Consider the following 26862-nt stretch of genomic DNA (forward strand, 5'->3'; position numbering starts at 1 on the left):
CCTTCCTTCCATGACCCTTGTTTCTCTCCCCCTTAGTTTTTTTTATTTCAATTTGTTTCAGGCTGCTATCAAGTTGAGGGAAAACTGTTACAGGTATTGGGGAGGTCCTACATCTCAGCCCCCATGGAACATGGGATTGGGATCCCTGGTTTCTAGTTTCAGCTCTGTTAAATATTAAGTATATGACCTTAGGCCACTCAGTTGCCTTCAATCTGCTCTCCATTTTCTGTAACTATAAAATGGGAATATGAACAAAGTAACAATTTTGAGTAACAATCGATCTGTCCAATTTGCAAGTCTCAGTTGACCACTGCCCATAGGCTCCTCCCCACATAGCTAAATCTCTTTTCAAGTTACAACTGTACTAGCAAAGCTCTTTTGATTACTTTGGCCCTTACACTTACCTCTCCTTTTCCACAAAAGTGAAAGAAAGTGAAGTCGCTCAGTCGTGTCCAACTCTTTGCGACCCCATAGACTGTAGCCTACCAGGCTCCTCTGTCCATGGGATTTTCCAGGCAATAGTACTGGAGTGGATTGCCATTTCCTTCTCCAGGGGATCTTTCCAACCCAGGGCTCGAACCCGGGTCTCCTGCATCTGAGCCACCAGGGAAGTCCTCCTTTTCCACATCACCACACCAAAAATGCATTCAATTTCACATATACATATTTTTTCTAGCTAGCAGTGATCTGTGGTTGTTTGGTATGTTATGTCTTCTCAAAGAAATTATAAACTTCTTGAGCGACACTTTTCCTTCTCTGGTTCATCCAAGGTCCAACCTAACATGTAATAAACACCTATTGACTTGAATTGAACAGGTGGAGAGTATGAGAAAGGCTTATGAGCAGGGCGTGACTATTCAATATTTATTGAACCCTTAGTATGTGCCAGGCTGTATGCTAGATGTTTTATATGCTTCCTCTCATTTAATCTCCACACCAATAATGACTGATGTTATTATTATCTGTATTTTATACATGTGAGAACTCAAACTTCAAGAAGTTAAAATCTTTGTCAAGGTCAGCCATATACTGAGTATTTGAATTTAGTGATGTTTGATTCTAAAGCCTATATTCAAAGATTGGTTATAGTTTTAATTTCTATTAGCAGAGTGCTGAAAAATTACAGCATATCCATGTAATGGAATACTGTGCAGTTATTTTTTTAATGTAATGATTTTACAGACTTACTGTGTAATAATATTCAAGATATACAGCAAGGAGAGATAAGAAAGCCTTTTTAAGTGAGCAATGCAAAAAATAGAGGAAAACAATAGAATGGAAAAGACTAGAGATTTCTAAAAGAAAATTAGAGACACCATGGGAACATTTCATGCAAAGATAGGCTCAATAAAGGACAGAAACAGTACGGACCTAACAGAAGCAGAAGATATTAAGAAGAGGTGGCAAGAATACATGGAAGAACTGTACAAAAAAAGATCTTAATGACCTGGATAACCACAATGGTATGATCACTCACCTAGAGCCAGACATCTTGGAGTGTGAAGTTAAGTGGCCCTTAGAAAGCATCACTATGAACAAACCTAGTGGAGGTGATGGAATTCTAGCTGAGCTATTCAAAATCCTAAAAGATGATGCTGTGAAAGTACTGCACTCAATACGATAGCAAATTTGGAAAATTCAGCAGTGGCCACAAGACTAGAAAGGTCAGTTTTCATTCTAATTCTGAAGAAGGGCAATGCCAAAGAATGTTCAAACTTCTGCACAATTGCACTCATTTCACATCCTAGCAAGGTAATGCTCAAAATCCTTCAAGCTAGGGTTCAACAGTACATGAACCAAGAACTTCCAGATGTATAAGCTGGATTTAGAAAAGACAGAGGAACCAGAAGATCAAATTGTCCACATCCATTGGATCATAGAAAAAGCAAAAGATTTTCAGAAAAAACATCTACTTCTGTATCACTGACTATGCTAAAGTCGTTGGCTGTATAGATCACAACAAATCATGCAAAATTCTTAAAGAAATGGGAATACCAGACCACCTTACTTGCTTCCACCAAAACCTGTATGCAGGTCAAGAATCAATAGTTAGAACCGGACATGGAACAACAGACAGGTTCAAAATTGGGAAAGGAGTACATCAAGGTTGTATATTGTCACCCGTTTATTTAACTTATATGCAGAGTATGTCATGCGAAATGCCGGGCTGGATAAAGCACAAGCTGGAATCAAGATTGCCAGGAGAAATATCAATAACCTCAGATATGCAGATGACACCACCATTATGGCAGAAAGTGAGGAAGAACTAAAGAGCCTCTAGATGAAGGTGAAAGAGGAGAGTGAAAAAAATTGGCTTAAAATTCAACATTCAAAAAACAAAGATCATGGCATTCAGTCCCATCACTTCATGGCAAATAGATGGGGAAACAGTGGAAACAGTGACAGACTTTATTTTCTTGGGCTCCAAAATCACTGTGGACGGTGACTTCACCCATGAAATTAAAAGACACTTGCTCCTTGGAAGAAAAGCAGTGACAAACCTAGACAGTGTATCAAAAAGCAGAGACCTTACTTTGCTGACAAAGGTCTGTCTTGTCAAAGCTATGTTTTTTTGAGTAGTCATGTACGGATGTGAGAGCTCGACAATAATAAAGGCTGAGCACTGAAGAATTGATGCTTTTGAACTGCGGTGTTGGAGAAGACTCTTGAGAGTTCCTTGGACAGCAGGGAGATCAAACCAGTCAATCCTAAAGGAAATCAACCCTGAATATTCATTGGAAAGACTGATGCTGAAGCTCCAATTTTTTGGCCACCTGATGTTAAGAACTGACTCACTGGAAAAGAGCCAGATGCTGGGAAAGATTGAAGGCAGGAGGAGAAGGGGACAATGGAGGATGAGATGGTTGGATGGCATCACCAACTCAATGGACATGACTGCGCAAACTCCGGCAGATGATGAAGGACAGGAAAGCCTGCCATGCTGCAGTCCATGGGGTTACAAAGAGTCGGACATGACTGAGTAACTGAACAACAACATAAAAGGCAAAGTGGAGGATAATGTGAATTACAGGTTACCACTGTGTTTTTAAAATAGGATATACACATACATACACAATTGTTTGCATATATACAGAATATCTTTGGAAGAACACCCCAGATAACATTAGTGGCCTCTAGGGAGGGGAACAAGGCAGCTGTAAGGTAATGTAGCTTCCCTGATAGCACAGTTGGTAAAGAATCCGCCTGCAATGCAGGAGACCCCAGTTTGATTCCTAGGTCAGGAAGATCTGCTGGAGAAGGGATAGGCTACCCACTCCAGTATTCTTAGGCTTCCCTTGTGGCTCAGCTGGTAAAGAATCTGCCTGCAGCGCGGGAGACCTGGGTTCGATCCCTGAGTTTGGAAGGCCCCCTGGAGAAGGGAAAGGCTACCCACTCCAGTATTCAGGCCTGGAGAATTCCATGGACTGTATAGTCCATGGGGTTGCAAAGAGTTGGACACAACTGAGCGACTTTCACTTTTAAGATAATGTAGCAGGGAGACTTTTCACCATCCCACCTCTTGAATTTTGTCTCATATTAAGTAAATGAAATTACACCTATTACAACATAATACAGTCTCTTTATGCAACACAGTACCTGTGGATTGACTTTAGAAAAGTTCAGGGAGATATAAAGTGGACAGTATGCCAGTGATTGAACTGAGGAACTCCCAAGGTGCCAGGAGCATTACTTCTTACACCCATTCCCAACTTATAAACCAACCTTGACTACAATCATCTACCTGTAATACTGACTGAGGTTATATCTTTCCAGATGTCAGTTCTCCTGTAAAATGGGAACCAGATAGATAGGAATGGGTAGTCTCTAAAATGCCTTTCAACTCACATGTTTAAATAACTGAAAATCAAGATGGTAAGTCTTAGTATATTTGAAATCTTGTCTCAAAGAAGGACTTGAGAATTTAGTTTTGTTGTTTACAAAAACAACAACAAAAGACAAATATTTTCATCGTGAGATGGTATAAACATTTGCCTACTAAATGGTCTTAATGGAAGTTCCTAAGTGGTCACTGAAATGCTGCGCAAAACTGCTATTGCAGGCCTCTTCCAGGCTTCTGGCCTTCTGTGGCCTCTGTTCTCTGGGGCTATCCTGTTTAGAACATAAGGAAATTGGCCCACTCAAAAACTGAATACAAAGGAGCAAGGTCCCTTCTTTGCTTAATGTCCCCTGGCCCAGACCTTCTGACCCTAAATATCCCTTTCCTTCTTTTCACTACCTGCAGGAGAACAGAGGCTCTGTTAGAGACCCTCGGGAGGAAATGACACCCTAACTCCACCCACCATCTGCCCCCAGTGCCTAGTAATCCTTATTTTAAAAAAAAAAGAAAGAAAAAAGTCAGTCCTTGACTCAAAGGGAGGTTTGTGAGCTCCTGCCAAGAGCTGTAAATATTTCAACATGCCTTGTTTCCTTGAATGTATATGGCCTGGGATCTGGCCCCTCCTCTCCCTGGGCTTCTAGAGAACTAAGGAACAAAGGAAACATGGCCAGTGGCCAATCCTTAGCTATGAGACACCCGGGTAAAATTGCAGAAGAATACAGACAGGAGATGGAGACGAGATGGAGTGGGGAGGGGTTGATTCCTCTTTCAGAAATATTTAGAGAAAGGTGTAACAACTCACTTTCTAGGAGCTGGAAAAGGCTACTGGATGATGATGATGATAATAATGATAATAATAATAATACCAACCCCTTCACAACTGACAAATACCACTCACATACAGAATCTCATATGCTCCTTCACAGTCTTATAAAAGTAAATACAATTGATCTCACAATGAAGATGAGAACACAGAAGCCTTGAAAGTTTATGTGACATTCAGGCTAACCAACTAAAAAGAAACAGTTTCTCTGGCCCTTTTTTGGACCCAATGACCCATGACTCCAGGTAGAGTAAAATGAGTGGTTAGAAGAGTATACCATGTATCACAAGACTGTCAGACTTTTGTTTACTAAGCCCTTTCATGGTCATCTCATATATCATTTAATCATAAGGATGCCCGGAGGCTAAAGGAATGGAAAACTCTGTAGTAGTCCTTCTTGGTACCTGGCCCCTTTCATCTTTAGATGTATTAAATGATACCTGGATTCATACTCCCTAGGTTCAAATATTGGCCCGGCCATTATTTGCTATATGAGCTGAAGCGAGCTACTTAATTTCTGTGCATCTGTCTCTATCTGTGAAATGGAGGAAATAATAGTACCTACCTCATAGAGTTGTTCAGAATTGAAATGAGTTGGTACATGTAAAGTGCTTAATATAATGTCTAGCACAGAATTGGGCTTCCCTTGTGGCTCAGCTGGTAAAGAATCCACCTGCAATGTGGGAGACCTGGGTTCAGTCCCTGGGTTGGGAAGATCCCCTGGAGAAGGGAAAGGCTACCCACTCCAATATTCTGGCCTGGAGAATTCCATGGACTGCACAGTCCATGGGGTCTCAAAGAAGCACAGAATTAATTGATAAACGCTAAATAAAAGTTAGCAATTACTATTATTATTATCAGGCTGCTTGATGGAAGTAAGAAGCTAAATGTCAAAGAAATCACACTGTGAAATAGCAGATACCACTAGGCTGTGTGCTTTGTTACTTTTTCCCCCATAAAAAAGAAGGTTTATAGGGAGTCATCTCCATACTTATACCCAGTCCTCTTGGAATCAGTGGCAACCACACATGAAGGGCATGAGTGGTGAACATAAGAAGAGTTCTTTTCCTTGTAAGAAGCTCAGTAACCTAAAATTGTTACCTGAATCTCATAGGCATCATATTCTAAGCAACTGTGCTAATTGGCTCAGACAGATATCACACACCCAGCTATACACACGTACCCACAGGTCTGGACACATGGGCACATGCACATCCCCTTCTAGCCTGGGTAAGAAGGTGGGTGGACAGAGCCGCAGGATAAGTTAGACAAGAGATTCTGTGGGGACTGCTGATTTAGTGACATTTCCTTTTTTCCCTTCAGCTGCAGGGAAACAATTAACCTGGGAGTTTCCTTTCCTCCCTCTTCATCCTCACTAAAAGCACTTTTAAGTCTAGTGTGTTTGTCTCCTCCCTCCTCCAACTCCTCTACAATCAATTCTGTGTATCTTTTTTTTTTTTTTGGCAAGAAGAGAGATTGATAGGGGATCAAAATAGAGTGGATATTTCTATTTTATTCAGAACCCCTCAGGCTACTAAATACCAATCTTAAGTCTCTAGAAGTTCAGCAGGCTCAGTAACTGAGAGACAATGATAGTGCAGATTTGAAGAGAAAGGGTGCAACTGACCAGGACATTTGTTGAATACTATTAAGACCTGCTACAATACTATCTCTTTGACTGGGGTCCCAGGGCTGTGAATCTTACTGCAAAAATCCAGAGGCGATAGCTTCTATACTCTTAAGTGTTCCATAGGAAGTCACTCTTCCCTCAGAAAGTGGAGAGTAAGAGAGAGGGGAAAGGAGGAAAGAGACACTTCCACAGGGTGTATGGGAACGGGCCTGCGATCCAGTCTGGAGTAAGGACTGTACAACATCTGAAACCCTAGTTGTTCCTCTAATTGAGTGAGGGGAAGAAAGAAGAAAGAACAATACTAGGAGCAAAAGGATGGCATCTCAAGCAGAGGTTTTACAAATGCCCTATGAAAATAGGAGGAGCCAAGAAAACATATGGTTGGAATAGCCATTTTTATCCCTCTTCTACTAACCCCAGAAGAAGCAAACAAGAGAATAGAGAAGGGCAAGACTACTAGAGTGAAAAAGCATGTACTTCCTTAAGCCACCCAAGCAGGCCACATTCTCCACCCACAAATAAGTGTCAAGTGATTTCACATTAGTAATCACAATACCTCAGCTTCAAGGCAAATGATTAAACATCCCTAGGCTTAGTCCTCTCTCACCCTTAAAATGGGAGAGGGCTGGAGTATCCTAAACCCTCTTCCCAATAACTTTTGAATGGGATGCAGGATAAGGGGAGGATTGAAGCAGAAAGAAACTTATATAAATGTTTCCAAGCACTACTATTGGGGAGTTGCAAAGAATCCATGCCAAGAGGTACAGTCTAAGCTGACCATATTCTCTCCATCACTCCTCCTTAACAAGTTTTCTCAGTCTGGGCCCTTTGTCCTACTCTCACACAAACCCTACAGAAGTTTCTGTTACATTAAAACCTAATTGCATAAGCAGACGAGAAAAGACCTTTTCAAGCAGAATACTTATAATCCATGGCTTGAGGTGTAGAGTATGTGTATGTGTATGTGTGTTTATGCATGAACATTTTATGAAAAAAGTGTTTTCTCTAAGGCTTACTCATTCAGTCCCAGGTGAGATAGTTCCTTTCAAAACAGGAAATCCCACTCCATCTTTCACACAATATGAAGAGAATAAATGATTCTTTTTTTTTCAAAATGAAAAACAGGACTTCCCTGGTGGTCTGGTGGTTAAGAAGCTGGCTGCCAATGCAGGGGACACCGGTTTGATTCCTGGTCTGGGAAGGTCCCACATGCCACGAGGCCACTAAGCCTGAGCTGCAACTGCTGAGCCCATGGGCCTAGAGTCTGTCTTCCACAACAGGAGAAGCCACCACAATGAGAAGCCCATGTACCACAACTAGAGAAAGCCTTGGCATAGCAACAGAGACCCAGCACAGTCAAAAACAAAATCTTAAAAAATGCAACAAAACAAAAAGATGCTGATGGGAAAAGTGGCACACTCTCCTGGGAAACTGGTCTGCTCAAAATGTACAGATGACATCCTTTATATGTTTCTGCAAATGCTGACAGTCCATCTGCTTATTTACTCTTCATGGCACTGGAGGAAATATTTCCAAAGCAAGTATAAATTCAGAAAAAAGAAAAGATAGAGCTCTGTGCCTGCTACTTCAGTAGTCACTCTCAGTAAACCCTGAGTGAAGCTGAAGTTGCCCAGAAATTGGGAATAATGAATATGGCCTTCTCTAGGATGATAAGCAGCAGCTCTCTCACACCCACTACCAAGCAGCAGCCCTTAGCTAGCTATAAGGATGCCCTGTCTGAAGCTCCCTAAAGGAAACCACTTTATTGAATTTATAAATCTTGGTTTACTCTTCTATCCTGAAGTAACAGCAAACCAAGGTCATACTAACCATGCATTTCTGAGAAATGAGAATGAGCTGTAGAAAATTAAGTTTCAGGAGAGGGGTCCAAACTGAGGCTTAAGGGAATGCTTTCAGTTTAATTCTTTATAGGAACAGGCTCAAATGCCGGGAAACAGCAGCATACAGAACCACTCTGCTGGCCTGCCACAGGCCAAGTTGAGAGAATTCTTTTGGAGGTCCAATTCTATGCTAAGCAAGACATTCTGGGGGAAGTAGTTGTGGATTTGAAGTTACCATTACATACTATGCTTTTTCCAGTGGGTCTTTTCAACCAATATTGGTACATATGAGTAGCATATGTACACACAACATGGAGAAATGCTGTCTGTATAGCTTTTCATTGCTTTCCCAATCTCCTCCCAACCCATTCAAACCCTCATTCAGGCAGATTAGCATATTTCCATTTGTTTGAATGAGTCAAAATTTACAGAAGAGCTAAGAAGTCCATCTAGTACTCATCTAGTCAAAACCCTTTCACTTTACAACTAGATAAACTGAGGTACAGAGAGGTAAAGTGACTGCTCAAAGTCACAGAGCAAGTCAGGGGCACAAGTTGTCTAACTCCTAGTCACTGCCCAGCTGGTATTACTGAGATCATCAACCCATTAGGACCCAGATTTAGACTTAGAATGAGCACTTGAGGTCACTGTACAATGAGCCAGGGATCTAACTTCAATTAGCCACTCCAGCTCAAACAAGCACCCCCCGGTTGGCTTCCAAATACCCCCAACCTCTCTTCCTCATCCCCTCCAGTATGAGTCAGGGTCTCAGTTTGGGACCCAATTTGATTGGAGAGGAGTCAGAAGAGTGGCTTGAAAGATGCCTGGCCCTGTGTCCCAAAGCTCCATAGCAGGCTCTGAGCCAACCTCCTATGGCTGACCAAGGTTGGTTCTCTGAGCCAACCTCTGTCTTCTATGGACAGTAGGCAAAGACCTTCAGCCAAAGGCAGGACATTGGAATATTTGCTCGAAAGATACCTGGCTTCCAAAGTCAGCAATCTAGTGGTCATCCCAGTGAGACACTGAACTAAGCAATGAAAGCCTCTAAAATAAGGAAGAGAAAGATAGCCTAAATTGCCCCTGGCCTCACCTATCTTTGAGACTCTTTGCTCAAAGACAGAATGTATCATTTATCCCATGCCTAGAAAATTCTGTCTCCATCAGAGTGACCCATGAGCATGAACTATCTTGTACCCAATAATGAACCTTCCTGACCATTATTACCCCTTTCTCTAGGTGGTGAGAGACAGCCCCCCACCCCGACCTGGGAGACTACAAGGGTCATGCTTATAAACTGTCAAGGGAAAGATGCCTCCCATCATGTTTTATGACTCAGTGCTAGACTGGAAGTCAAGGTGGAAAGTACAGGGTGCTGAGTTTACTCTGGGGCATGTCCAAAAAGACCTAAGCTTGGAGCCAGTGTTAACAACTCTGACTTGTTCTGCCTTGTCTTCTGGACCCCCAACCCTAACTTGCCCCTGATCCAACTCATTTAGGGCTCCAATAATGATCTGAGGCCTGCAACCAATGCTACCTTGCTCTTTCTTTTCCCCAAAAGTCTCCATTCTCATATCAGGTGGGCATTACAGACTTCCCATCAAATTGTTGGGTTGCCCCTGTCTTGTATGCTGCTTGGTCTGGGTTAGGGGAACTCACAAATTTCCCACAAGCTCTACAAAAAGTATAGGCTCATTTCTCTCTTGATCTTTTCCTTTTTCCCCTAAATCAGACCTTAGTCACTTGCCTTCATCTCAAGGACTTTTTGCCTGCCGGTCCTACCAGGCTTAGGACCCAGGGAAAGCTGGTTTCCTTTTCAAAATAGGTGAAGAGAAAGGACAAGATACACTGCCATCACAGAACTGTATGTACCACAGAGTTCACAAAGACTGGACATTGCATGCTCTAGAATGCCCTGAATTCCATCCTTACACTTCCTATGACTTTTTCCCATGTCCAGAGACCACTATGATGTGGAGTTAGCCTCTAAACATCAAAACAATCTTTTGGGGGAGGGGCATGTTCATAATAGTCCCAATCATCTACAGAACCTTACGCCCATTAAGCCAATCAGCACAGCTTTAGGGCTGTGAAGATATTCAGTTCAGTTCAGCTCAGTCACACAGTCATGTCTGACTCTCTACGATCCCATGAATTACAGCACACCAGGCCTCCCTGTCCATTACCAACTCCCTGAGTTTACTCTAACTCATGTCCATTGAGTCAGTGATGCCATCCAACCATTTCATTTGCTGCCATCCCCTTCTCTTCCCACCTTCAAAAACTCTAACTCATGTCCATTGAGTCAGTGATGCCATCCAACCATTTCATCTGCTGTCATCCCCTTCTCCTCCCACCTTCAATCTTTCCCAGCATCAGGGTCTTTGCAAATGAGTCAGCTCTTCGCATCAGGTGGCCAAAGTATTGGAGTTTCAGCTTCAACATCACTCCTTCCAATGAATATTCAAGACTGATTTCCTTTAGGATGGACTGGTTGTATCTCCTTGCAGTCCAAGGGACTCTCAAGAGTCTTCTCCAACACCACAGTTCAAAAGCATCAATTCTTCAGTGCTCAGTTTTCTTTACAGTCCAACTCTCATATCCATACATGACTGCTGGAAAAACCATAGCCTTGACTAGACAGACCTTTGTTGGCAAAGGAATATCTCTGTTTTTTAATATGCTCTCTAGGTTGGTCATAACTTTCCTTCCAAGGAGTAAGCGTCTTTTAATTTCATGCTTGCAGTCACTATCTGCACTGATTTTGGAGCCCAAATAAATAACATCTGCCACTATTCCCCATCTATTTGCTATGAAGTGATGGGACCAGATGCCATGATCTTAGTTTTCTGAATGTTGAGCTTTAAGCCAACTTTTTCACTCTCCTCTCCATTCTCACTCTACTCTGGTTCCAAATAGGAAAGGGAGTACGTCAAGGCTGTATATTGTCAGCCTGCTTATTTAACTTATATGCAAGAGTACATCATGAGAAATGCTGGGCTGGAGGAAGCACAAGGTGGAATCAAGATTGCCAAGAGAAATATCAATAACCTTAGATATGCAGATGATACCACCCTTATGGCAGAAAGTGAAGAATGAAAAAGCCTCTTGATGAAAGTGAAAGAAGAGAGTGAAAAAGTTGGCTTGAAGCTCAACATTCAGAAAACTAAGATTATGGTATCCAGTCCCATCACTTCATGGCAAATAGATGCGGAAACAGTGGAAACAGTGACAGACTTTATTTTTCTGGGCTCCAAAATCACTGCAGATGGTGATTGCAGCCATGAAATTAAAAGACGCTCACTCATTGGAAGGAAAGTTATGAGCAACCTAGACAGCATATTAAAAAGCAGAGACATTACTTTGCCAACAAAGGTCCGTCTAGTCAAGGCTATGGTTTTTCCAGTGGTCATGTATGGATGTGAGAGTTGGACTATAAAGAAATCTGAGCACTGAAGAATTGATGCTTTTGAACTGTGGTGTTGGAGAAGACTCTTGAGAGTCCCTTGGACTGCAAGGAGATCCAACCAGTCCATTCTAAAGGAGATCAGTCCTGGGTGTTCATTGGAAGGAGTGATGTTGAAGCCGAAACTCCAGTACTTTGGCCATCTGATGAGGAGAGCTGACTCATTGGAAAAGATCCTGATGCTGGGAAAGATTGAGGGCAGGAGGAGAAGGGGACAACAGAGGATGAGATGGTTGGATGGCATCACCAACTCATTGGACATGGGTTTGGGTGGACTCCGGGAGTTGGTGATGGATGGAGGCCTGGCGTGCTGTGGTTCATGGGGTCACAAAGAGTCGGACATGACTGAGTGACTGAACTCAACTGAACTCTGCATATAAGTTAAATAAACAGGGTGACAATATACAGCCTTGATGTACTCCTTTTCCTATTTGGAACCAGTCTGTTGCTCCATGTCTAGTTCTAACTGTTGCTTCCTGGCCTGCATAAAGATTTCTTAAGAGGCAGGTCAGGTGCTCTGGTATTTCTATCACTTTAAGAATTTTCTACAGTTTATTGTTATCCACACAGTCAAAGCCTTTGGCATAGTCACAAAGCAGAAATAGACGTTTTTCTGGAACTCTCTTGCTTTTTCAATGATCCAGTGGATGTTGGCTATTTGATCGCTAGTTCCTCTGCCTTTTCTAAAACCAGCTTGAACATCTGGAAGTTCACGGTTCACGTATTGCTGAAGCCTGGCTTGGAGAATTTTGAGCATTATTTTACTAGCATGTGAGATGAGTGCAATTGTGTGGTAGTTTGGGCATTCTCTGGCATTGCTTTTCTTTGGTATTGGAATGAAAACTGACCTTTTCCAGTCCTGTGGCCATCGCTAAGTTTTCCAAATTTGCTGGCATATTGAGTGCAGCACTTTCACAGCATCATCTTTCAGGATTTGACATAGTTCAACTGGAATTCCATCACTCCACTAGCTTTGTTCATAGTGATGCTTCCTAAGGCCCACTTCACTTCACATTCCAGGATGTCTGGCTCTAGATGAGTGATGAGACCACCGTAATTATCTGGGTCGTGAAGATCTTTTTTGTACAGTTCTTCTGTGTATTCTTGCCACCTCTTCTTAATATCTTCTGCTTCTGTTAGGTCCATACCATTTCTGTCCTTTATCCAGCCCATTTTTGCATGAAATGTTCCCTGGTATCTCTAATTTTCTTGACGATATCTCTAGTCTTTCCCATTCTATTGTTTTCCTCTATTTCTTTGCATTGATCACTGAGGAAGGCTTTCGTATCTCTCCTTGCTATTCTTTGGAACTCTGCATTCAAATGGGTATATCTTTCCTTTTCTCTTTTGCTTTTCACTTCTCTTTTCTCAGCTATTTGTAAGGCCTCCTCAGACAGTCATTTTGCTTTTTTGCATTTCTTCTTCTTGGGGATGGTCTTGATTCCTGTCTCCTGTACAATGTCATGAACCTCTGTCCATAGTTCATCCGGCATTCTGTTTATCAGATCTAGTCCCTTAAATCTATTTCTCACTTCCACTGTATAATTGTAAGGGATTTTATTTAGGTCATACATGAATGGTCTAGTGGTTTTCTCTACTTTCTTCAGTGTAAGTCTGAATTTGGCAATAAGGAGTTCATGATCTGAGCCACAGTCAGCTTCCGGTCTTGTTTTTTGCTGACTATATGGAGCTTCTCCATCTTTGGCTGCAAAGAATATAATCAATCTGATTTCATGTTGGCCATCTGGTGATGTCTATGTATTGAGTCTTCTCTTGTGTTGTTGGAAGAGGGTTTTTGCTATGACCAGTGTGTTCTCTTGGCAAAACTCTATTAGACTTTGCCCTGCTTCATTCTGTACCCCAAGGCCAAATTTGCCTGTTACTCCAGGTGTTTCTTCCAACTTTTGCATTCCAGTCCCCTATAATGAAAAGGACATCTTTTGAGGGTGTTAGTTCTAAAATGTCTTGGAGGTCTTCCTAGAACCATTCAACTTCAGCTTCTTCAGCATTACTGGTTGGGCCTAGACTTGGATTACTGTGATATTGAATGGTTTGCCTTGGAAATGGACAGAGATCATTCTGTCGTTTTTGAGATTACACCTAAGTACTGCATTTCAGATTCTTTCATTGACTATGGCTATTGGCTATCATTGGCTACTCCATTTCTTCTAAGGGATTCCTGCCCGCAGTAGTAGATATAATGGTTGTCTGAGTTAAATTCACTCATTCCAGTCCATTTTAGTTCGCTGATTCCTAGAATGTCGATATTCACTCTTGCCATCTCCTGTTTGACCACTTCCTATTTACCTTGATTCATGGATCTAACATTCCAGGTTCCTATGCAATATTGCTCTTTACAGCATTGGACCTTGCTTCCATCACCAGTCACATCCACAACTGGGTACTGTTTTTGCTTTGGCTCCATCTCTTCATTCTTTTAGGAATTATTCCTCCACTGATCTCCAGTAGCATTTTGGGCACCTAACAACCTGGGTAGTTCATCTTTCAGTGTCCTATCTTTTTGCCTTTTCATACTATTCATGGGGTTCTCAAGGCAAGAATACTGAAGTGGTTTGCTATTCCCTTCTCCAGTGGACCACATTTTGTCAGAACTCTCCACCATGATCCATCTGTCTTGGGTGGCCCTAGATGGCATGGCTCATAGTTTCATTGAGTTAGACAAGGCTGTGGTCCATATGATTAGATTGGTTAGTTTTCTGTGATTGTGGTTTTCAGTCTGTCTGCCCTCTGATGGAAAAAGATAAGAGGCTTATGGAAGCTTCCTGTTGGTAGAGACTGACTGAGGGGGAAACTGGGTCTTGTTCTGATGGGCGGGGCCATAGGCCTAGCCAAAGAGAATTTGGGCTGTGGGGTGCTTCCAAATATTTAATTCATAGATATCTAGAGATGGAATGCATGTCAGACATTAATAGAAATAGACGGTGCACCAACCTCCTTGATTGTATGTATGGGTTTACATTCCATGTTCCCCAGAATGGCTGTTAGGCAAACACTGGCTGACAAAGATCTCAGCAAGCTTCTACTGGCTTCTTCTGTCCTTTTGAGACACCAGTAACGTGGCACAGGTAGCTGAGAAATTCTGAGTAAACTGCAGAAAGTGTAGGGAGGCAGAGACATATCTGGAATCTCAGGACCTAAATGGCTGCTTGGGAAAGTTGAGGGGCTCAAGAAGGGTAGTGGTGAGGATAAGATTTTCTAGGAACTAAGGAAAGTAGTGGGGGGGGGGCGCTCCTGACATTTTAAAAATAAAAACTGAGGTGCTCCCCAGAGCCTCCAGTATCAAAAATAATTTTCATGAATTCAAGACACACACAGCAAGGACCCAAGCCAAAGTAGTTTGAGACCCTAGGGATATACCAAATTCCTTTCCGTCCTTTCCTGACCCATACTCACCATAATTTAAACAAGTAACCCCGGCCCCTCAATGGACCTAGTCTGTGTCAGAGTACACACCAGCCACACCTCGGTACAGCTCACTGCCACCCCCACTTCCCAGTTTCACTGTGAGGTCTTGACCGGAAAGTCACAGCCAGCCCTCCCCCTGAGTCCCCTATGATCACCTACTTTGAAGTTTGTTCCCCAGCAGTGGACCTCTTCCTGGTAAAATAGTGGTTTTTCCAAGTTTTATTTCATACTCCCAAGGCCCCTGCTCTAGGCCTGCTCAGTCACATGAATGCCAGGGTCTAACTTCAGCCCATTCCCCACGACCTCGCATGAAGTTTTCCCCAGACTTTACCACTGACCTAAAAGGCCAACAGCCTGTCTTTAACCACAGGGCAGTGCTCGGCAGGTGCCCTAAAAGGTAATCTAGGCAAAAGCCAGAGACCTTACCCTGGCTGCCTTCCCAAAAGCCCCTGAACTGCTCAAATCAGGGAAAATGTAGTCCCAGGGGTGAGTGTGGTAGTGACTTTCTGCCCAGATGTTCCACACAGTCAGGAACCCCCTCCACTCAGGCATCAAAGCAGCCTGGGCAGTCCTGTGAACTGCCTTGTACAGCCATTCACATGCACTCAAACTTTCAAGTGGGGCCTGCACATTAGGACGTCAATGGATCACAAGGCCAGGGGCACCAAGAGTCCCAAAACCTCTTTAAGGGCAGCCCAGAGAAGCTGCAAATTAAAAAAACAAAAGAGTTCTTGATTGAGAGCAGTAGGAGAGGCTCTCCAAGGGCTCAGAGAATCCACAGGTGGATGCTCACAGAATTCAATGTTTCTATTTACTAAATAACCCCCAGTGCTCCTTAGAGAGCAGCAGAAGTGTGTGTGTTTGGGGGTGGGAAGAGGAGGGAACCCTTCAGTCCCAAGGCAACACATTCTGAGCTGCGTTTTTAAAAGCCACGTATTCCAAGCTTTGAACTTGCGACAGGTCTAGAGTGGAGCTGTCCTGAGGAGCCACAAGAGGGAGTGAGCCTTGAGGAAGGCATCCCAAGCCCTTCAGTTCGCTCCTGAGACTCCTCATCAAAACGGGATACGGGCTTCACCGGCGGCTTGCTGAGAAAGCCGGATGGCTACTTCAACTTCTCTGAGTCCACTGGCAGGCTCAATGGGAGGAGCGCGCAATCCTGTGGTTCTGCAGCCAGCTTTGAACAGCGAGAGCTATGCCCCCAGTCCTGCTTGTCTTAGGGAAGAAGAGCAAGTCAGCACCACCCGGAGACAGGAGGGGTGGAGGCCGGCTTTCTGGCTAAAGACTAACGAGGCACCCCGCGGACAGCGAAGAGGCGCGAGGCGCCAGGGAGGGCAAGGCTGAGGTTGGAGGCGGTGCAAAGTGAGTCTCAGGGCCCAGTCTGCCAGCCGCCTCACGCCTCTCTGGAGACTGCCTCCCTGCCTGGTTTGGGGTTCAGCTCAGAGGGCACAGAGATCCGCTCGCTCCGTCAGTGTGGCAGAGGACAGCCCGCCCTGTTGGGCAGTAACCACTGCAGGCAAATAGACGCGCGCACACCCCTCCACTCGCACTCCTTCCCTCCCTTCCTCTCTCTCCAATAGATACACACGCCTGCCATGTGTTTGACTCTTCGCTCAGTCATCAGGATTCCTAAAGTGTTTTTGACAGAAAACACCTCCACTTCCTGTACAGGAACAGAGGCTGCTGCGGACATCTGAGGTACGGTATTTCTCTCAAAGTCCTCCCAACCTTCCAACTCTCTCCTCTCTCCATGGCTTCACACTTCACCCCCCAACCCCCACGAAAACAAAACAAAACAACAACAACAAGAAGAAAAACCTTTCTGCAAATATTTCCCTCTGTACAGACGCTCAGAGTACTTTAAACAAACCCGAAGGGTGCGTCTGGATATGTCCCAGAACAAAAAAGTTCACTCTTTGTGTATGATCACCGAAGGTCCCAGGTCCCACCCCCAGGGATTTCTTGCAGCTAGTCTCCACAGCCGAGGCTGCCCAGAGCCAGGCAACCCGCGCCCTAGCAGCGCCAAGGGCTAGGGGTAACGGCGATAAGTCCAAGCGGCGCACTAGAGAGGGGCGCTTCAGGCCAGGAGATATGAGATCTGCAGCGGCCGGAACGAACACCCTTGCCTAGAACGCCAGGTGGGGCGCGCGGGGCCGCTCACCTGCTTGGAACTCCACTTGGCGATTTTTCTCTCTTTCCTCCTGCAGCAGCATGGAGTAAAGAATCCCGAAGGAGTTCTGGATGCCGAAGATGGAGCCGTTGCACCAGGTGGCAGCGAAGACCACCATCCAGCCGAAGCCACCTTCGGGGGGCTGGAAGCCACGCGCGGTGCCGCGGGTCTCCACCGTGGGTGTAGGGTCGGGTTCGTGCATCGGCTCAGGCTCAAACTCCAGCTCCGGCATTGGTGCAGGGTCCGGTAGGGGCTGGGGCTCCGGCTGAGGTTCTGGCTGGGGCTCGGGTGGGGGCACTGGCACCGGCTCCGGCTCCGGCTCGGGGCTACCCACCGGTTCCTGCTGTTCCTGGTCTGCCTCCCGCCAGGGCCCTTTAGCTTCCTCGCTCGCCGGGCTTTGCAGCGCCATCGCGGCCGGGGGACTGTGGCTGCTCGGGCCGGAGGAGCCGCTCTGTGGCTGGTACTTGTTTCTGCTGCTGCTGCTCCAAGCGCTGCTGCTGCTGCCTCCTCCTCCCGGCTCCGCGCCCCAGCTGGCCAGCCTGTCCCGAGACAGACGGTCCCTCGAGCCCTCTACTCCTCCTCCCCCGTCCAATCCCCCTCCTCCTCTCCCCATGTCATCTCTCTCCTCCCCCTCCTCCTCCTCCTCTCCCTCCCCCTCAACCTCTTCCTCCGTCAACAGGCAGCCCTACAGCCTCGCTCTTCTCCCCAGCCCTTCCTCCTCCTCCTCACACTTGCCTACCTCCTCCTCAATTCGCCACTGCCTTCCTCAACTCCCTTTCCGAATCCCGTTCTCCTAGTCCAGAAGCCCAGTAGAGGGATAGTTAAAATGAAAAAACGAGAGCATAAACTATCCTGTTCTCCTTCCCTCTCCTCCCCGCAGGCTCCAAACAAGCATTGATCAACCCAGAATCCCCAGGGAAGACCCCGCCTATCCTTTACTCCCACTCTCTCTCCTTCCTCACAAGTAGCCTGGAACTAGGGTCTCCCCAGGGACCCCAGGACGAGAGATGGCCCCTAAGAACCCCATCCCGCCCTCAGTAGTCCCTTTGCCCCTCCTTGGGCTTAAGGGGGACTTGGAGGACACAGCCCAAGCTTCAGACAGACGGTGGGCACAGTCTTGAGCTCAGGAGCTCAGCCCCCACCCACAGTCCTGCGCAACAGCCCCCCCACCCCAGTCTCTCCCCCTCCGCCCCCGCCCTTCCCGGCAAATCCCTGGCGGGGCGCGGATGGGAGGAGGCGGCCCGGCAGCGAGGCCCGCCCCTCCGGGCAGTCAATCAGGGCTTTGTTTGCGCCAACCTGGAGCCCAGAGGAGCCGTAGAGGGCCGGGTCTGGGCCGGGGGCCGGGCCAGGTAGGGAGGGAGGTTCAGTGGCACCGGAGGGGGCCGGGCCCAGGCGGGGCACGAGACGGAGCTCAGCGCTGGCTTCTCCCGGCTCTCTGTCCCGCATTGGGGAAGTAGGAGTTGGGGCCAGGTCGAGCCGCCAGTTTGGGCAAGGGCCGCTCTGCCCTCAACATCCCGGCCGGGCTGGTCCCTTGGGTCTCCACCGCGGCTTTTCGGGCGCTCGAGAACTCGGCCGAGCCGCTAGCTGAGGGATGTCTTCCCAGCACCCACCGCGCCCTTCCGCCCACCTCTGGCATAGAGACACGGGAGTCCCGCTGAAAGTCCGAGACCAAGGGCCTGGCCCTGCGAGGGAAAGGGAGAGTTTGCTCCCTAGAGAGTGAGCGGGTCCCGGTATGCGGGAGGGGTGATCTGCCCCGCGGGCGGCTGGGCTCCCTGCCGGAATGCACGGCTGTTTCCAGCCTCGGCCCTCGGGGCCGGCCCCAGCGATCCCGGGAAGCTCTGCTTCCCCTAAGGGCCCGCGCGTCTAATGCACTAATCAAGAATTCGTGGTGTGGTTACCAAGCTACTTCACTCCCCACCAGCGGGCGGGCAAGCGCCAAGCCCTTTCTACCCAGCATCTCATTAACCTTCTTGTTGGGTGAAAAGACTGTATGGCAGGTGAAAATGCAGCTCAGGGTTGCAGCAGATGGCCAGGAACATAGTCAATAAGCAGCTGAAGGCGGGGTGAGCTGAGCGGGAGGATAGAGGTGTCCCAGGTAGCTTGCCATGCTATGAGAGGAAGAAGCCAAATTCACAAATGATGGAGCCTCCACCAGTCAGCAAAGCAGCCATTGCTACAGGAATAGAGCACGTTCCTTACTGCCTGGAGGTGTGTTTTTATCACCTGCTTTTTCCAGGCTGGAAGATTGAGGCTTAAGGAAATCAAGGTGTTTATTAGTCTAAGGTCATGGGACAAGTCAAATACAAGCTGAAATTCAAGGCAAAGTCTTGAGCTCCCTGAGCTTCACAACAGGCCACTGGGGAGGTACTCCCCGGGAGAGGGACAGAGGAGGGAAAGGCAGGATGTGGTTGAGTTATCACAGTAGGCTTCCGGAGGAGGCAGTGGCTTAGATGGCCCTTGAATCTTGAGAAGGATTTTAACAGGCTGGGGATGGAGGTTGGGTGTCCCTACCTAAAAGGGACAAAGTAAAGAGGCATGAAGAATTCTACTCATAGAAAGAGGTAAATGAAAGCTAATCAGGCCAAAAAGTTAATATGTATACTGCCTCTCCCAGGAAACGTTTGCATTTTAATAAAAATCCTCAATGCTTCAGTCATGAGGAGTGACGAATCATGGACGTTATATGCCTAAGATTTGATTTTTTAGTCAGCAGTCTCACAGGATCAACTATTGCCCTAGCCTTGGCATCCATTTGCAGGGAACTTGATTAAAACACTGAAAAGGGTTATTTCCAAACCCAGAACCAGGAATAGACCCTGGTGTCTTGTAGCCCATGTCGGACTCCTGTCGAAATTCTGTTCTCATTTATACATTTTGTTTTGTTTTTTAGATCACTGGAGTGGGGGTTGTGATGACACTAAGAAGCTCTTGTGAACCTAGAACTATGCTAGCCCTTTACAAAAATGATCTCATATGATCTTCATAACAATGCTATAAGATTGAAATGATTTGTCCCTGTCTCACAAGTGAGGAAGCAAGTGAGGAAACCTCTTAAGTCAATTTTTTAAGTCTACAAAGCCATCAAGAGGTTAGAACAGGAATCTTAATTCATTTGTATGAACTTCACATTATGTTCCCCATCCAAAAGACAAGATGATGTAGCCACTATCTTACCATTCTCAAAACACACGCAGTGCCTACCATTTATTCCCTCTTTAGAAGGTATTTTATAATGGTAGAGCACTGGAATCTGGAGACCTGGATTCTAATCATGATTCTATCATTGTAAACTTGTGTAATCCTAAGCAAGTTGTTTTCCCTTTCTGAGCTTCAGTTTCTTTATCTGCAAAATGGAGTTAATACCCACACCACAAAGTTGTTAAATAGCATGCTGAGAAGTATTAGATTTTATTTTGGATATACAAGAGAGCCAGTGAAGATTATTGAGTAGGCAACTAATATCAGATCTGCATTTTAGGGGAAAAATCCATGGTGACAGTATAAAAAGTTACTGTGACTTGGAAAGATAAGAGGTAAGGAAACCAAGCAGTGAACCAGGTAATAAAAAGTTGATAATCTGAAATAGGGCACTGACTAGGAATGAGGACAAAGGGATGGCTCTGTGAACTATCGTTATGGTAGTTGACAGAATAGATTTGGATAGTAAGAGAAAAAGAAGAAGCAAAGATGACGCTGACATTTCCTTCTTTCTTGAGTGAAGGAAAGGATGATAGTAGTGTCAGTGATGGAGAAGGCGATGGCAACCCACTTCAGTACTCTTGCCTGGAAAATCCCATGGACGGAGGAGCCTGATGGGCTGCAGTCCATGGGGTTGCCAGGAATTGGACACGACTGAGTGACTTCACTTTCACTTTTTGCTTTCATGCATTGGAGAAGGAAAATCCCAGGGCCAGAGGAGCCTGGTGGGCTGCTGTCTATGGAGTCACACAGAGTCAGACATAACTGAAGCGACTTAGCAGTAGCAGCAGTGTTAGTGAAGATTGGAAGTTGAGAGCCAAATCAGATCTGAAGGTGCCTGTGGCTTTCTGTCTCTTCTTCTAAACAATCTTGTCAATTACAATTTTAAAATACAATTTTAATCATGACACTTCTCTGTTTTAAAAACTTTCAGTGATTCTCTCTTTGAGTTAAGTTTAAATTCCTCAACTAGGCATAAAAGTCCTTTATGCTTTGGGACCACCCACAATTATTCAGCAAGTGTTTACCAAGAGCCTCTGTGTGTCAAACTATAGTTTGACATTCACATTCAACCTGTCGAGCTCCACTCTTTAACATTTTCTCCCCTTCCCTTTCTCCCATTCATGGCAGGCCCCAAGCATACTAGATTATCCATCATTCCATGACATATGGACACCTGCTCTTCTCTCATCCCTCACCACCCATTTTCCTCACTATCCTCCAGTTGAGATTCTATGCCTTTCATGCATCTCCAGAGTGGGTTCAACAAAGTATATAGGAGGGTTAGTCTTAAACTGGGGAGACATGCCTCTTGCCTTTGTCATACCAGTCATTCATTTCACAAATAGTTATTAAGCAAGTACTATGTGCCAGTCACCAAGTCAAGCCCAGGAACATACAATGGTCCTTGTCCTCTTGAGGAAAAGGAAAGAGAAGGATGTAAAGGATTAGACAAGGTTGAGAGTGAGGTGACAGAAGTAGAGTTAAAGTCTCAAGATGAGTGAAGTTTTCTCTACAAATTTCTGTATCAGACTTGGTTGACAGATATCATCAATAGGAACAAATCATTAGAGAGCACCTACTGTGTGTTGTTGTTGCTGTTGTTCAGTCGTGTCTGACTCTGTGACCCCATGAACTGCAGCACACCAGGCTTCCCTGTCCTTCACCATCTCCCGGAGCTTGCTCAAACTCATGTCCATTGAGTTGGTGATGCCATCCAACCATCTCATCCTCTGTCATCCCCTTTTCATTCAATTTGGCTTATGCTCTTGAGAAGTGAGTGTGGCCCCTGTAAACTCTCTAAATTATTTTACTTATCTGTCTGTGGATCTTAGAAAACCCCAACAGAGGTCTCTGGTTTACACTGCAAGGGAAAGAACGTACTCTATTTCTGTGTCTAACAGAATAATCCCACAATGGAACCATTCCAATTACTTATGTCCTTGATTAATCATACAAGTGGTGAAGCAAAGCAGTAGTTCCCTAACCTGGTTACACATTAGAATCACCTAGAGACTTATGTACAAATACTGACTCCTGGGTCCCTCTCCACACTTGCTGAATCAAAGCTTCTGGGGATGGGAGCCAGGACTTCCCTGGTGGCTCAGACAGTTAAGCATCTATCTACAGTGCCGGAGACCTGGGTTTGATTCCTGGGTCAGGAAGATCCCCTGGAGAAGGAAATGGCAGTACTATTGCCTGGAAAATCCCATGGACAGAGGAGCCTGGCAAAGAAGACTGAGTGATTGCACTTTCACTTTCCAGTAATATTACTGCACTGCCAGGTTTTGAAACCACTAGACCAAAGCATTAATAACCACAATTTTAGATCTCAAAAACTAGCACAATTTCTCTAAAATTTCTCCCAAAACTTTGGGGATCAACATAAAGATGTCAACTTTTAATATTGTCTTGTAAGGGCATGTATCATCACTATCATATCATTATTGTAATGATGTCTTAATACTGACATATAGAAAATGTAGAAAGGACATAGTCTTTTACTGAGGAAAATCTTTCTCAAGAAAGATCAGTTGACAACAAGTTTTGTAGTGTCAGCAGACTGATGAAAATGTCACAGACTGCCATCGGTCTGCAGATTATTGCTTAGGATTCTCTAGACCAGATGATCTCTGAAAGCCCTTTATCCCTGACATTCTCAATTTCAGGTCAAATGTACTTGCTTGTGTTGGGCCTCTATTTTTTTCAATAGAAGTCTCAGAACTCAATAGGTCATTCTCATCATCCCTCTGTCCTGTGCCTAAATCATCCTAACTACTTGAGAATGAATGACATATTGAGAACTTTCTCAAGAAGCGTGTGTGCATGCTCAGTTGCTTCAGTCATGTTCGACTATCTGTAACCCTATGGACTGTAGTCCATCAGGCTCCTCTGTCCATGGGATTCTCCAGGCAAGAATACTGGAGTGGGTTGCCATGCCCGCTCCGGGGGATCTTCCCATCCCAGGAATCAAACCTGCATTTTCTGCATCTTCTGCATTGCAGGCAGATTCTTTACCCACTGAACCACCTGGGAAGCCCTTCTCAAGATGAGTACATAATTTTTCCTTCCTTTGTTCACTTTTCTTTATTTATCTCTATAAGGGTAACTGAAGAGTTCTGATGACATGGCACCACCTTGTATCTGACAGCCAAGTAAGATTGATTGTGAAAAGGAGCCAGGATGCTTGTAGTGGCAAAAGAAATGGTGACGGCAAAAGAAGTCCAAAGGCAAAGAAGACTTAGGTTTTGTTGTCCAGAATCAGGAAAGAGTACTGATGGAAATCCTTATTACTGGGAAAGGAAATTGAATGTTGACACCTCCTAGGAACCACAGTGGAGGCATGGAAGGAAAAAGATATTGGATGTAGCCTAACTTCAGTTTGAGCCAGCAGCCTATTCATAATAATAGGTACATTAAAAACAAATCAATTGACCATATGCATGAAGCCTGCTTCCTGAATGCCAAGGAAGCAATTCTGCTCAATCGTTGGTCTATTATTAGAGCAGGCATAGAGGAGAAAGATGACAGAAGCAGCAGGAGCTTTATAAAGAACAATGAGATGGGATTTAACCCTCTGAGAGCTAGTACAGAGCAGCAAAGCTTGAAGTGAGAGAAAGGGTGAAATGGATTAGTTTATTGATCATATCTAAGGTAGAAATGGAATGGGTTTTTAAAAAGCCTTTTGTTAATTAATTTTTTCATTTATTCAAGAGTATTTATTGAGAATCTGTGTATGTGTGTGCACGCATGCATGCTCAGTTGTTCAGTGACTCCATGGATTGTAGGCTGCCAAGCTCCTCTGTCCATGGAATTTTTCAGGGAAGAATATTGGAGTCAGGTGCCATGTCCTTCAGGGATTTTCCTAGGGATCAAACCTGTCTCTCTTGCATCTCCTGCATTGGAAGGTGGGTTCTCTACCACTGTGTCACCTGGGAAGCCCAACTGAGAGCCTACCATCTTCTAAACATTGTGCTAAATCTTGGCTAAAAGATTCCCATCCTAAGGAGTGGCTCCCTTGTGGGACTGAAACAGAAGTGTCTTAGGTATATGGTTACAATGCAGTGTAAGGATGAGCCTTGCCCTTTATATTGGTTTCCTCTCCTAGTCTGTGACCTCCCTGAGCATAGGGTCAGCATTATTTATCTTTATATCCTTAGGATTTAACACAAATGCCTGATACAAACAGGGTGCAATTAATTAATTAATTAAACTATTTAGTGTAACAAAGCCCATACAGTAAGTACCTTACATACAAACCTTCGAACTGCGAACTTTCAAAGATGTGAATGTATATTCCAACAATGTTAGATGTGAGTGAAATTGCAGCTTTCCTTCCATCTCCTATTGCCGACAGTCCTTCAGTTCTACCATCTCCCACCTCTTCTCCCTCCTCCAGTCAGTAACTCTTCTTGCCTGTTCACTCGATGCCAGCCACTGTATGCCAGCTGTTGTACTGTATTACTGTACTTTTCAAAGTACTGCACTGTAAGGTTAAAAATGTTTTCTGTATTTTTTGTTTTTTTTTTAATGTATTATTTGTGTGAAAAGTATTGTAAACCTATTACAGTACAGTACTAGATAGCTGATTGTGTTAGTTGGAAACCTAGGCTCACTTTGTTAGACCTATGAACAAATTGGGCTTATGAACATGCTCTTGGAACAGAACTCATTTGTATGTAGGAGACTTACTATAAACAATAGAAAAGAGGCTTATTGTTAAGGTTTATTGTAAGGATGAGAAATAAGATATGGAAAGCAGCTGGCACAGCACCTGGAAATAAATGTTAGCATGTAGTAAATGCTCAATAAATGTTAACAACAAGATGGTTTGCAGAATGCTTTCATTGGAAAAAGAAGAATACAACATAGTATGTTCTTTGGCATTGGTTCAACTCCAGAATCTAGAGCCTAGCTGTCAGAGCTGGAAGGTACCTTCCACAAAATCCAGTCTCCTCATTATACAGATGGGAACACTGAAGCCTAAAGAAGCAGTAGGACTTACTTAAGGTGCTCTCTAAATTATCTAAGCTTTTCCTTCTAATTACCTCAAATCCTTGTGAACATCAATATGACATACATACATATAAGGCAGGGGATCATTTTACAGTTAACACAGGGAAAAGTTAAATCATTTACCCGAGGATCTATGATTCACACTGTGACAGTCTAGCTCCAGAGTCTGTGATTTTTAATCACTAACACTTCTCTATCACAGCACTTATGAAATTGTATTAAAATTATCCATTTAACACATCTCCTCACTAGAACCTAAGTTCCTTAGGGATAAGAATGGTGTCTCACTTCCACTGTGGATAGGTATTCATTCACAAATATTTATTGAGCAACTATAATACAATCAGGAATTGCTAGCCTTAAGATCAAGCCATATATTTGAAGCCAGAATTATCTAGGTCTGTGGTACTGTTGGTTTTTGTTTCCCTTCTGTTATTTCCTTCCCTTTTCTAGTGTCTTGCTGAACATTTCAGTTTAGTCTCCTCTGTTCTATGGCGCATGAAGTTCTGTGCCAGGCTTTGGGTCAGACTGTTAAAGGAGAATAAACAGTGAGAAACTTCAAGAAGACAGTGTAGTGTCAGAGACGTGTTGAGATATGGGAGTTCCTCATCACATCAAGAAGCTTCTTTTAGTAAAATCTTTTGGGTATTACATTTGGCAGGTTTTTGTTTTGTTTTGTTCAATTTAAGAAGTGCTCTGGCTTTACAGGATCTTTTGTCTGCCCCATACCCATTTGTCCTCCTAAGAATTCAGTCTAGCCAAAAAGGTAAGTCAAACACATCCAGAAATATAACTCCCTTAACACTAGGTCAGTGGTAGAGACACTAACTGCTGAGGAGAGTATAGGAGGGCCAAATGGGGGAGACCTGGGTGGGGATAGGGTGGGGTTCAGGTTAGCAGTGGGAAGGCTTGGAGTAGACAAAGTGTGTCTGCATTCTCAGACATTTCCTGGTCCATTTCTTTGGGGTAGCTTTTCAGACTCTAAGATAGCCACAGACCTAAGGCCTTTAGAAACCCCAAGGCCCTTACACAGGAAATTTCTAGAGAGTAAGAGACAGAGGATGAAACAGTAGTGAGCATTAACGCCAGAATCAGGTATCAGCAGCTGAGTTAGAGGAAAGTGACTGGTATGCTCTGGCTCAGGGGCCAAGTTTCAAATCTAACTTGCTGATCTTGCAGGTAAAGAAAGCCAGTTAAATGGCAGGAAAAAATCATTCAAATGGAGCAGGGGCAAGGGTGCAAGGGGCAGGGGCAAGGGATTTGGGTGGAGGGGAAGGACAAAGAAGAATAAGTTTATTTTTCTCCTTCAGTACATATTTACAGAGTTCCTTCTGTGCTCAATTAAACTCTGTTTCCCGAGGGCCTCTTTTTGGATGGAGGAGGAGACAAAGGAGGAAGGGTATATTTTGTTGAATCTTTCTGAGACTTGAAGGTATTAATCCACTTGCCCAAGGTCATGC

At 44.6% G+C, this 26862-nt stretch overlaps 1 protein-coding gene and 1 pseudogene across 1 annotated transcript in view; one reads left to right on the forward strand and one right to left on the reverse strand.

Moving 5' to 3' along the window:
- The window catches only part of SLC16A2 (solute carrier family 16 member 2), a 132933-nt gene extending 115132 nt beyond the window's left edge, over window positions 1-17801 (reverse strand). Inside the window, exon 1 of the mRNA XM_068962969.1 lies at window positions 17180-17801. Coding sequence (XP_068819070.1) covers window positions 17180-17801 — 622 coding nt within the window. The remainder of the gene's footprint in view (window positions 1-17179) is intronic.
- A 1167-nt stretch (window positions 17802-18968) lies between these two features.
- The window catches only part of LOC138071766 (neurabin-2-like), a 162637-nt pseudogene continuing 154743 nt past the window's right edge, over window positions 18969-26862 (forward strand).

This window comes from Capricornis sumatraensis, chromosome X, assembly GCF_032405125.1.
Source record: "Capricornis sumatraensis isolate serow.1 chromosome X, serow.2, whole genome shotgun sequence".
Taxonomy (NCBI): domain Eukaryota; kingdom Metazoa; phylum Chordata; class Mammalia; order Artiodactyla; family Bovidae; genus Capricornis; species Capricornis sumatraensis.